General features: G+C 37.0%; 1 protein-coding gene across 1 annotated transcript in view; it reads right to left on the bottom strand.

Moving 5' to 3' along the window:
- Positions 1-12354, bottom strand: part of ELAPOR2 (endosome-lysosome associated apoptosis and autophagy regulator family member 2) — a 211565-nt gene that overhangs the window by 38656 nt on the left and 160555 nt on the right. The window contains exons 11-16 of the mRNA XM_004478108.5: positions 9730-9820; positions 8968-9070; positions 6001-6138; positions 3855-4118; positions 2677-2850; positions 451-640 (exon numbers count right to left, since the gene is read on the bottom strand). Of these exons, the coding sequence (XP_004478165.2) occupies positions 451-640; positions 2677-2850; positions 3855-4118; positions 6001-6138; positions 8968-9070; positions 9730-9820 (960 nt within the window). The remainder of the gene's footprint in view (positions 1-450; positions 641-2676; positions 2851-3854; positions 4119-6000; positions 6139-8967; positions 9071-9729; positions 9821-12354) is intronic.

The raw sequence follows: 12354 nt of genomic DNA, 5'->3' as shown, positions 1-12354 counted from the left end.
GCACTCCTTGCACGCATCAGCACTGCCCATGGGCCAGCTCCACACAGGTCAAGGAGGTGCGGGGTTTGAACCGTGGACCTCCCATATGGTAGACAAACGCCCTATCCATTAGGCCAAGTCTGCTTCCCTGATTCTTTAGTTTTGACTTTTAAAACTTAGCCTCCTAAATTCTTAGACTATCTGATGAAAGGCTAGATCCTCTCTTCAGAAAAAATTATATCATAAATAAGTTAATACATAAATTCAGAAAGTTCCTTACTCACTGAAATTTATCAATGGACCCTACTTGGAGGATCCTTTTTAACCATGTCACAAAATCACAATTTAGAACTACCTGTGGGCCTTAATCATCTATGGCAAACTCCAAAATAAGGGCAAGTTACCAGTACCAAACACTGGAATAAATTAATGCATATACATGAATACATATATGAGCCAAAGGAAGCTTACCTAAAAATGTATCCGCCAGAATGATGGATTGTGATGATAAGGCTGCTCGAAAACCCTTACTTTCAGAAGGAATAATAGTTGACTGACACACAAAAGCTCCTACCAAATTCGTGTAATCATCTGAACCTCCTACCATTTCCTTTACTGTAAAGTCTGTTATATTGTTGGTACAGACAGCCGTCTTCTTTCCCTAGGAAACAAAGTTATAAAGGAGAGATTTTAAAGAAAGTTAGTCTCTAAACTGAATCTCAACTAGCTAGTGACTCTAGAAGAGCAGGGACTGTCACCTCACTCAGAGATTCTGACTTAACTGCTTCAATGTGAGTCCCATGCACAGGATTTTTTAAAAGCTCCCCAGGCAATTCCAATGTTCAGGAGGGATTGAAAGCCACTCAGTTATAACGAATAGGATAACTCAAGGCTGCACTGCTTCTCCCATCACAAGCATGAGATACACTGAATGAAAGTCATCTGATTTATGGAAATAAAAATCACCCTGAAACCCTCAGTTCAAAGAATAATAATGCCTACAAAGAGACCAGAAAACTGCTGGTGACGGTTTTAATGCCAAGGGAAAAGATTTGCTCTTCCTTCTCTTTTATAGGCATATGTGTGGCAGAAAGGTAATTTGAAGGCTTAAGGAAAAGCCATTCTGCAGCAAAATCCTAGGACAACATGTGAATTCTACACATTTGGTCACTACAGGTCTTCATGCATCTACTCACAGATTCAATGATATGTATCTGTTCAACTATATAAAATGTTCAAAGGAAAATAGGGGTTTACTCTTTTGATCCTTTGGAGGGTACCTGGAAGTTATAATTTATAAAAATAGGAAGACTGCTACATATGGTATGTTTAAATATTCTGCAGTCCCACTGCAAAGGACTATAGCCTGCTTGATAGTTTCTAAGAAGAAATATAAACTGAAATTAGGAACAATATTTTACTCATCTTTAATGTAAGAGTTAAAACAGATGGGAATAAAGAAAGGATAAATAATTCTCTTCTTAATGCCTCTAGCAATCCTAACTTATAAAATTCTCTCCCTTTGCAGATTTTCCAACCACAATACAAGTGCAGTATACTTTTACTAATCTGAAAATAAAATGTTGAAGCCAGGAACAGAAAAACAATGAAAAATAACAGAGAAATTACTGAGGAAAGTGAGAGGAAAAAAATAGAGAATAAAAGGAAATGACAGAGAAGAAAAAGGAAAGAAAGAAAGAAATGAGAAGAAAGACAGAAGGGAGGTGGAGAGAAGCCATAAGAAGAGACACTGGTAATATGGCAATAAGACTGAGAAGAAGTGTGATATATAATAAAATTAATCATATTGACTGCTTCACACATATGTGGCACATAACAGATATTCAATAAATATTTATTTGTTGAATGAACTGAGTGACTGACTAATCAAGTGAATGCATTGAATCACCCCATGCAAAATCAGGACAGGACAAATATAACACCATGCAAAATTTAAAGACCTTTTTGTTTGAAAGCTTCTGTTGTCATCAGATCTCTTTTTATTTCCTTTGCACAAAGTTTGTTTGGCACAGCATCTCATAATGAAGACAATTGGAGGTACAGGAGTTATTTTAGAAGACATGGATGAAATGCCTTATTTGTTCTCACCTTTGCTAATGGCATATAGGTACTTCCCAAGCCCATCCTCATATGACCCTAAAAACATTACTAGCATCATTTATGCTTCTGATTCTTCACACAGAAAATAAAATACCATTATTTATAGTGTTTTACTAACAGAGGCTACTTGATTGACTGATACTTATCACCTGTATACCTCCTTTTATTTTTGGGCAAACTTGCTCTTGAAAACACAAAATTTATAAAACTGACAATACGAGCAAGAGAAAAGCTTCCTCAAACTATGGCTGCTTGCCTAAAACATAGCTGGGATTGACAAAGCTGCACCACTTTTACAAAAATGAAAGCTCCTCAAAGCACTCACACCATACCTCTAAGCTCTAGGGTTCAACTGACTGGAAAAATGCTTTAATGAGCTGAGAAACAGACAAAATAGCTGTTGGTGGGGAAAGCCGCCAACCTTCTAGGAGGCAACAGAAGGTTTAAGCATTCAAAGCTCAGTTTCTGACACTTGATTGTTTCCATAGAAATTTTATTGGTCCATCAAGACAAGAAAATATCAGCTCAATCAGAGCTGAAAAATAGCTCCATCTCACCTTGACAGCCAGAACTCACCTCATGCCCACATAAACTGATATTGAAGAAATGGAAGTATTTTGTTCCCTTGGAGGTGAAGCTGGGGCCGTTCATTAATGAGCCAACACTGCTGAGGTTGCTAAAGTCATAGTGCAAACTCTGGTTTTCTTTTTCATGGTAGAAAAAGCAGTCACTATAGCAAACCGAGTGGTCCTTTGATCAAAGATGAAACAATGCAAAGAAACAAGATAGTGGGAAATAAAGTCACAGCTGCTACTAAAACAGTGTACTTACATTATATTTTACCATACTCACAGAGAGAATTCCCAAACTCTAGCTCAATTTTTCTAAGCAAAGTTCAAAAGGTTCACATTTTTTAAGAAGTCAGAGTAAAATTATTCTAATATTAGTTTCTTGTAGAAAGGCAAATTAAGAAAGAGTAAAAAATTGCCTGTTATGGGTACCTATTTGAAATGATGGAAATGCTTTGGTAATAGATGGTGGTGAGGGTAGCACAACCTTGCAAACACAATTAACAACACTGAAATATATATCTGAATGTGGTTAAGAGGGAATGTTAGATTGTATATATGGTAATAAATTTTTTTTAAAATGTTTTAAGCCATGAAACTATACCACACACAGTGAATCCTAAGTTAAGCCATGGACTATAGTGAAATAATAGTACAATTATAAAAATGTGCTATCATCAAATTGTAACAAGTGTTCCACACCAATGCAAGGTGTTAATAATGGGGTGGTATATGGGAATCCTGCATTTTATATGATTCTTCTATAAACCCACTTCTCTAATAAAAAAGGGGGAAAATATCCTGTTATACCAGTTTAAATAAACAATAAAACTACTACTACTCCTTCATCTATAATATATCCTCCATTTGCCCTTCAAATTTTATAAAATGTACTTGTTCCAAACCAGATCCTTCTGCAGCCAGTCTATAGACATAGTGTACTTGCTCTATTCTTAACAGGATACACATGAAATCAGTTTTCAGATTTTTGGAAAGCATTCTGATTTGGAGACTTATCCTAATATTTTATATGCCCAGTAATTACCACTTGCTTGGTGTACATTAAATGCTCTATTAATGTAAAGAGAAAGGAACAGAAAGGGGAATGAAAAAGTATTTTTTCCAACATAAATAGCAACCTGCTATGTGCTTTCATGGGGCTATCTGAAATGCACATCCACTTACCTGAGTGCTCTTACTCCCAGGCCCACAAGGAACACAAGCCTCCTTGCCATAGACCTGATGTATGGATAGGAAGGTGTCAGGGGGACACTCCTTGCACTGGTTAGTTTCTTTCTCAATGTAGTGGCCTGGGGGGCAGGGGACACACGATGAGCCCGACTGTTCAGAACCAAGGGCGCAGGCACGGCATGAGGATGCCACCCCATCAACGGCATTAGTGGTTGTGATAGAATAAATCTTCACCAGGTCATTGATGAACCGTCTATTCTAAAAAGAGAGCAGAAAGTAATGACTTCTGCTTGGGACTTAGTTCTAAAACCAGATTATATGTTATGTTACATCACCAAAATAACTAAGCAGAGGGCTCCAGCTCTGAGACTGTAACTGACAAGAGGTTAATATCCAATTTGGTTCTTTAAAAAAAAAAAAAAACTCTTAAATTTTGATTCTGGAAAATCATTTCCACTGTAGCAAAGTTTCAGGAGTTTTGCCACAACTACCATGAAATATGGCTTAATTGGTATAAATGCAGAAATATTTTTGGATTTTATGACTGGAAGAAAAGATATAGTTTAATAGAAAAGTAACTTTACCTCCTATCATTGCTTTTTAAAATATAAGCACAAATCTACTGAAACAATTGGATGTTGACAGTATAGCAGAGTCAAAAGAGCCTTGGACTAAAGAGTAGATATATTTTGGAAGACTCAGACCCTGGCTTTCACACAAATACTGTGTAACATTGATGCAATCGCATCACTGCTTTGGGCCTTGCTTTGCCTTTAGTACTTTCCCTAACCAATGTACCCTGATTGTTACTGAAAGGATGAGCAAGGAGAGCAAGAAACTGGGCTTTACTATATTTTTCCTTCCTGTGACACTGGGTCAATTAAAGGTCATTTTTCATCAAGTGGTGGGCATCACTCCATAAACAAAGGTATATTTAATCAGTAGAGAACAGTGTTACACTTTTTGTTGTCTGGAGCAAAGATAAAAGGAAGGCAAGGAAGAGGTGGAGTTCTATATAGTATATTCATGTCCCACATGAGAGTGATCTGGAACCTCCTAAAGAACAAAAGAAGTCAAGTAAACCTGAGGAAGGGGTTCCCCACTGAAACTGAAGAGAAAAAGAGACAATGCTCCCCATTGGCCACTACCGCATTAGGATTGCTTCTGAAGAAGTGGTTTGCCTTGTTCTCACCCGGGGAAGATCAGTTCTATGGAGATCCACAAATATCTATACCAAGAAAATAACAGGTAGATTCCACCCAGGGGAATCTACCCAGGGGAGGTCTATTCTAGCAGAGAAAGTAACAGGGAGCAATTGATTCTGCGTGTTGACCCAATTGTGTGTACATACACTCTTCAGGCTGTAAAAGAAGACATTACAGGAATGAAACTATAAAGCAACACCACTTAATGCTCCTGGACTGTGGTGGGTTGAATAGTGGCCTCTGAAAAGACGTATCCATGTTCTAATCCCCACAACCTCTGAACATGAACTTATTCGGTCGGAGAGCCTTCGCTCTCATCTTGAGATGAGAGTCTCCCTACAGGAGAAACACGAAGGAGAGACACACACAGAGAAGAGGAGAAGGCCATGTGGATACAAAGACAGGAAATGGAAATACGTAGTCACAAGCCCAGAAAGTCTGGGGCCACCCGAAGCTGTATGGAAGCAAGGAGAGGGATATCCCCCAAAGCCTGGCCCTCCGACACCTTGATTTCAGACTTCTGGCCTCCACCAAGTTTGTGGTCATTTGTTACAGCAGCAAGAGAAAACTAACACAAAAACAAATGCAGGATCATTCAGATGAGGATGAAGAAAGTTGCTAGCCTTCTCAAAGCCTTGGAAAGCGTTAAAAATAGGGTTCTTAATGACAAAATCATATTTTTTCACTTAAGCATCAAGCAACTGTATTCATTCAAAGTACAGAACAATTCAAAGATACACTGCATTATTCCATTCTTACCCTGAAAGATTAACAGAAAATTTATCATTTCTATAGCAAGTCACTCCATATCAGATGATTGATTTCACATAAATAAAACCTAAGTCTTTTCCTCCAGCAGGTCTGAGTGACCACTTTGTATGTATCCCCACAAAGGGGCATCATCTTTAAGGGGGAAAAAAGTGCATGGAACTTACATCTTGGCCCTGATTAGTTCTCTGGAATGCCCACGTAAAGGTAAATGTTGCGTTCTTGAAGATGATGTGAGTGTAAGCTTGTTTTTCTTTGGTTCCACCCCATGATTCCACCACATTGGTACTTTTTTTATTAATATCCTAAACAGTGAAATAAATACAAATAAGACACAAACTGTATTAATATAAAATGTATATATGCAGAGTATGCAAACCTAGAATTCCCAAAACTTCTCTTCATATCTGTACCAGAAGGTTATTCACTCAGCAATCACAATATGTCAACCACATTGCCACACTGTAACTTAAAGGGATCTCAAATCATAGTATGTTCAAGGTTATTTCATGTCTCCAGTTTAGGAAATACACTTAGAAGGGGAAACATAATTCCTCAAACTCTCACAGCAAACTTCCCTAGGATCCACATAGAATATAAAGGTTTTCCATTTTTTTATTTTTTCTTAAAGAATTCTAATATATGTAACTCCTATATAGGAATTGTAAATTCCCTCTGAATTATACAAGCAACTCCCAGGCTTACCCAATTGTAGGTTTACTAAGATATTACATGTACACAGTCATAACTAAAATGTTCATGAAATATTCTCTGACTTATACTTGAATTTCAAAAACCTTGTATATTTCATTTCTGATTTCCTCAGCTACATTCAAGATTTTGAATAATAATACAAATTTGTGATATCCCAACCACTATGCATTCGTTAACAAGGATAGAAAGCAAATATAACAAGTCAACCAAATATACATCTATTCTTTTTTGAAATGAAAACCAAGGCTAACTTTGAATGTTCTAATTAGTCTTCAATGAGAAAACAATGATAGATAACTTAAGAATTTGATTGGGTTTTGGTAAGTTATTTGGGATGTTGGCAATAGGCTGGCATGACCTCAAGATATGTTTCTTTATTGTCTTCCTTTAATATAAACATACAAATAAAACATATTATAAAGTAATCAAATATGCTATAAAGAGACACATATTAGTTCACAAATAATGCAATATTTTGTCATATATTACAGAAATCTCTACATTACCAAACTACCTAATCACCACACATGCTGTTCAATGTTCTGCATTAAACACCAGCTTTCTGGGTCATAACAAATGGAATTTTACTGCAAAAAATCACCTTACATTTGTAAAGTACTACATGATTTTCAAGTACTTTTATATGGTATTTAATTTGGTATCTCTGAAATTCCTATAAGGAGACCAAATCACACAGACAGAGACAAAAAGTAGCAGATTCTACTATAAACTAAAATTTCTGGGATTGACATACCAGAATAAATAATGTGTGATCCCTACCCTCAGGAGAGCCTGGTGAAGTGAGAGAGAAAAAATATAAAAGCAATTATCATAATTACAATTGTTTTCTTTTTCCCCCAAAACATTTTAGGAGTACACTGGAGAGTGTAGTTAACTTGAAGGAAAACGAGAAAACATCCCAAAAGAGGGTGAAATTTGAGCATGCCTTAAAGTACGACAAAAAAGCAAAAGGAAGAAAGTCATTCTAGCTTAGAGTGTCAAGGCACAAGAATATAGGACAGGGTATTCTGCCCATACTAACAAATTCAGGTGGACTGGAGAGGGATGGGTAGTGAAAAGGAGATACGGTAACAAAGGCAGAGGAAAAAATGCAAAGTCATATGGATGCCATGCTAAGGAAATTGAAGAATCTTCCATGCTAGTAGCTCTCAAACTTCACTGTGCACCAGAATCACCCTCAAGGCTTGTTAAATACAGATTGCTGAACACTATCCTGAGGTTTCTGACTCAGTAAATCTAGGGTAGAGATCAGAAATTAGGATTTCTAACGAGTTCCCAGGTAATGCTGGTGCTGCTGATTCCAGATCCACATGTTGAAAATCAGTGCATTAGGCAATAAAAAGTCACCAGGAAGGTGGATTTGTTGTTGATGTATCTTGTTTATAAAGATAATTTTGACAGCATCATGGGTGAGAGAGTAGAGATGAGAAGAATGGATAGGAAATTACTGAATATTCTAGTTGATAGAAAATGGAATTTCAGCAATGGCACTTGGTATGCTGAGGAGCTACCATTTAAAAAATAAGGAAGCAGAGTTTTAAGAATTGAAGGCTTAATGGTTATTTGTGTAGAAATAGACAAACGTGTTGAAGGTTATCTATGATCATCTTTCATTGTCACAAAGTCAGTACTCTTTACGAACAGATAGGCTACCATCATTTAAGATATTAGTAAACGTAAAAATTGTTTAAATCTCCACATATTTTATACAGAGAGAGGAACCTGCTAAATAACTATGAAAGAGTCACTGGAAAACAAAAAGAAAACAACAAGCATGTTTATGAAGTCAGTACTTAACTGCAGTGCTAAAATTTTAGCCAACAACCTTCTAACACCACATGAAGCCTTGGTAAACTTTGTGTTGCTACTTCTCTCAAGCTAAGATTGGAGACCCATATGACATCTGGTAAAATAAATGGGCAAAATTATGGCATATATCTCTAGAGCCCTTTGAGTTTATTAAATTTAATGAAGAGCTTTCTTTCTTCCCAATACACTACACCTCCATTATTTTCTGCCCTCATTTATTAATATGCTTTTGTTTCCCTCCTGATAGTTTGAATTGCTGAGTGACTCCTGCAGGAGAATTTTCATTCCCCTGGTAATATTTTTATTAAGGGATTTTCTCCTAGAGGAACATTCCCTGGCCTGTGTGAGGTGTCCAGGCCCCGTTTACTCAGTCCTCCCATTAGAAATGAACATATGTAGCCCATTCCCTTTCTTGGTGGACTTTATTGCATAACTCTTAGTGACTTCTTTAGACATTTTTTAATGTTTTTGGAAGATCCCAAGAACGGCAAGAGAAATGGAATCTTTATACCAACTTGCATAAATAAATTTGCACTTAAAAAAAATGTTAAGGTTAGAGACCTGCCTTCAAAAACTGCACTTTCACTTACCACCATGAAGTACAGAACACAGTCAGCTGAACAGAGGGTTTCAAAGACAAAGGTTATTCTTCCTAGTTCAGAACCCGTGGCTCCCGTCATCGATGTCGGTGGTCTATTTAACAGAGTAGAACATCAATAGTTACAGCATGCTCTAAATATAATTTGGAGCAAGATTAAACTATTTTAAAATTAAACTGAAAGCCAAGCGCTTCTCTTCCTCTAATCTACTGCTTCCCCCCACCACAGACCCTTCCTCACTCAATCTCTGCACGCCCACATACTTTGTTCTAAAATGGAGTCTAAAAACCCATGAAAATATGCTTAATTCCCTTACTGCAAATGCTACCACCCCTCCTAAAGCAAGAAAAAGGCTCATACTGGGAAATTTCAAATATGGGAAACTAAAACAAAGGGGATTAAGGAATTTATAACACATTGCTTTGATACAGTACAGAACTGAGAGAAAAATTAAAAAACCAAAAGATACTATTGCAAACAAGGACTAAGACCTCTTGTGATAAAGCATCCAAGAATCATCGTTAATGTAGCATTGTCAGATTTATCAAAGTGATATATCACTAATATTTATAGTTTCCCAATGACTAATTCTACAGGTATTCTTAAATAATGAATTGCCCTATGACAGATTGTTATTTGCTAATTACTTTATAATATTAACATATTTTATAAAGGCAGTCCTATTTCATCTATTTCTATGTGAAACCCTGTTGAGGATTCTTACAGAAGAGAATCAGAATTAGTTTTCCTTACTTAAATCCTGGGATATGCAAATTTAAGATCAGGTAATCATTATCAGAACCTCCAGCCCCACTCTGGATATGATCTCCAGCCACCTCCCAACCTGGAAATGATAAAAGTCATTTTTATTAATAAAAATTCCACTAATGTTTTCCGACAGTGTTTTCAAATATGGTCAAAAGAAGCATGGGCATTTATGTTCAAAGTTAGAAATACACCCAAAAGAATACCCTTTTTTTTAAAGTTCAGTTGCAAATGTATACAGAGTTAGACTCCTTGGTCCAATAAAGACTTTCCATATGATTTCCCAGAAGGAACCAAGCAATACATTATTATCCATATACGTTATTTAACAGGAGAACTAACAATAATTTTCTAGGTGAGTCATGACTTATAAAAACTAAAACAAAGGTCTTTATCCATTCTAATACACTGAGATGGAAAATACTAGCTTTCATTTAATCAGAGGGAAATAGAAACTTCATATTACCTAATGAAGAAGATTTGGGATCTGGCATTCTTTCTTACAAAATATATTTTGTTATATTCTTGTTATTTAACCCCTGTTCCCATGCAGTCATTCACTTATTTATTCATTCATCTAGCATTAATTGCGTGTCAAGCACTGTGTAGACTCTGGGGATAGAGAGATAAGGCAGGGTCCACCCTCTTTGAGGAGTCATAATTGTATGAGAGATGAGACATATGCTAGCTGCCAACAGTAGGGGGGACAGAGCAGTGCACAGAAGTGAGGCTGTCCCCAGCACTGAAACAGTACCCCATAGGTTGAACAGCCACAATAAAATGAGGATAGGAGCAGCATTTCTCCACACCCTGTCAAAAAGGTTACTAATTAATGGCAATGCCTTAGCATTGACACTTCTGTCTTCAAAAAAAAAAACGTCAACCATCTGCTACTTCAAAGACCTACAAGAGAGGAACTGAGGTAGAGATTAGTATCTGTGCTCTATTGGTAATTTGGCAATTTGGTGATTTGTGACATGTTATAATCAGCACTTTATAGGAAGGAGGTGTGTTGAATACACAGAAAACAAGCTAGTCCTAAAAACAGTATGTACCAATCTATTACTTACAAAAGAAATGCCAATTGCTCTGCTGTGTAGAGGTTCACGTGGTTGATAAGGGGGAGAAGCAGGTATGGACCCCTAGTGCTAAGAGTTGAACAGCTCTGAAACAGTCTGACCCAGATGGAAAATAGGTGCTTGGCAGTGTCAGTAATGAGAAAGGCATTTAGCTTCAGAAAAACCCTACAACCCTGAGGAGGGTTTGAGAGAGGAGGGAATATTCCTATCTGGGGGATTTTTAAATTAAGTGAGGGAGGGCTTTTCAAACACTTCTCTAAGAACACCTACCTGGTGTTCAAAATGCCATTATAGAGAATGCCAAAGAGAAGGAAACAGTGTACGGATAGTAAAAAGTGTTAAGTTTGAAGCAAAATAATACTCCTGCAAGAAGAAACAATCATTTCTCAGATTTTAAAATTGCCTGTAATCCTCCTAGCAACAGACATAGCCAGTGGAGATAATAATGGAACCCAATGCTTTGCAACTCCAGACTTGGAACTACTTCAGATTTCCAAAGAGAGGAGAGCTGTAAGTGGAAGGACACACACAGGATAATGAGTTTGACAGGAAAAGCAGGTGGATAATGGCCTTTAAAGGACAGGTTAGTATTAATCTAAGTAATCTATATTAAGATATAGGCAGTGCTGTTCAAGAGAAAGATAAGTCACAAATATAAGCCACATGTGAAACTGTAAATGTGCTAATAGCCACATTAAAGATGGTAAAAGCAGGTGAAATTAATTTAATTTAACCCAATATATCCAAAATATTATCATGTCAACAAGTAATCAATATAAATATTATTAATTAGATATTCTACTTTTACATACTAAATCTTTGGATATATCAGGGTGTACTTTACACTTTCAATATGTCTCAATTAGGACTTAGCCACATTTCAAGTGGTCTCAATAGCTTCATGTCATTAAAGGACCCTGTATTGGATATCTCCAAAGAAAATTAAAGCAGAACTCTGAATGCAAGGCATACTAAAGTTAGTAGAAACCTAGAAAATACTTTTTTAAAACATGTATCCACCTCTCCCCCCTCCCCCAGATGATTCTTATCTGTCTGCTCATTGTTTGCTCACCTTTTACAGGAGGCAGCAGGAACTGAACCAAGGACCTCCCACATGGGAGGCAAGTGCCAAACCGCCTGAGCCACATCTGCTCTCCATGGGCTATGGCATCTACAGGCTTGTGGCATCTGCTCGTTTAGCATCTGCTCATTTGTGACAGTGTGGCACCTAGCTCATTGCGGTGGGTGTGGCATCTGCTCATCTTCTTTAGGAGGCACTGGGACCTGAACCTGAGACCTCCCATGTGGTAGGGGGGCACTCAACTGGTTGAGCCACATCCACTTCCCAGAAATACTCTAACTGTATCCTAGTGTCATTTTCCTCTATTCTCAATCATAAAAACTATTAAGATTAGTGTCAATATCTCCATTCTTAATCACAAAAACTATATAGATTAGCGCCAGTAAAAACATTGATTTAAAACCAAATTATTTCTAACGTGATATTTTTCTATATTTTCTTCTTAGACTTTGT

The sequence above is a fragment of the Dasypus novemcinctus genome, chromosome 5 (assembly GCF_030445035.2).
Source record: "Dasypus novemcinctus isolate mDasNov1 chromosome 5, mDasNov1.1.hap2, whole genome shotgun sequence".
NCBI lineage: Eukaryota > Metazoa > Chordata > Mammalia > Cingulata > Dasypodidae > Dasypus > Dasypus novemcinctus.
Note: the sequence above shows the minus strand (reverse complement) of the source record. Positions and strands in the feature narration are given on the sequence as shown.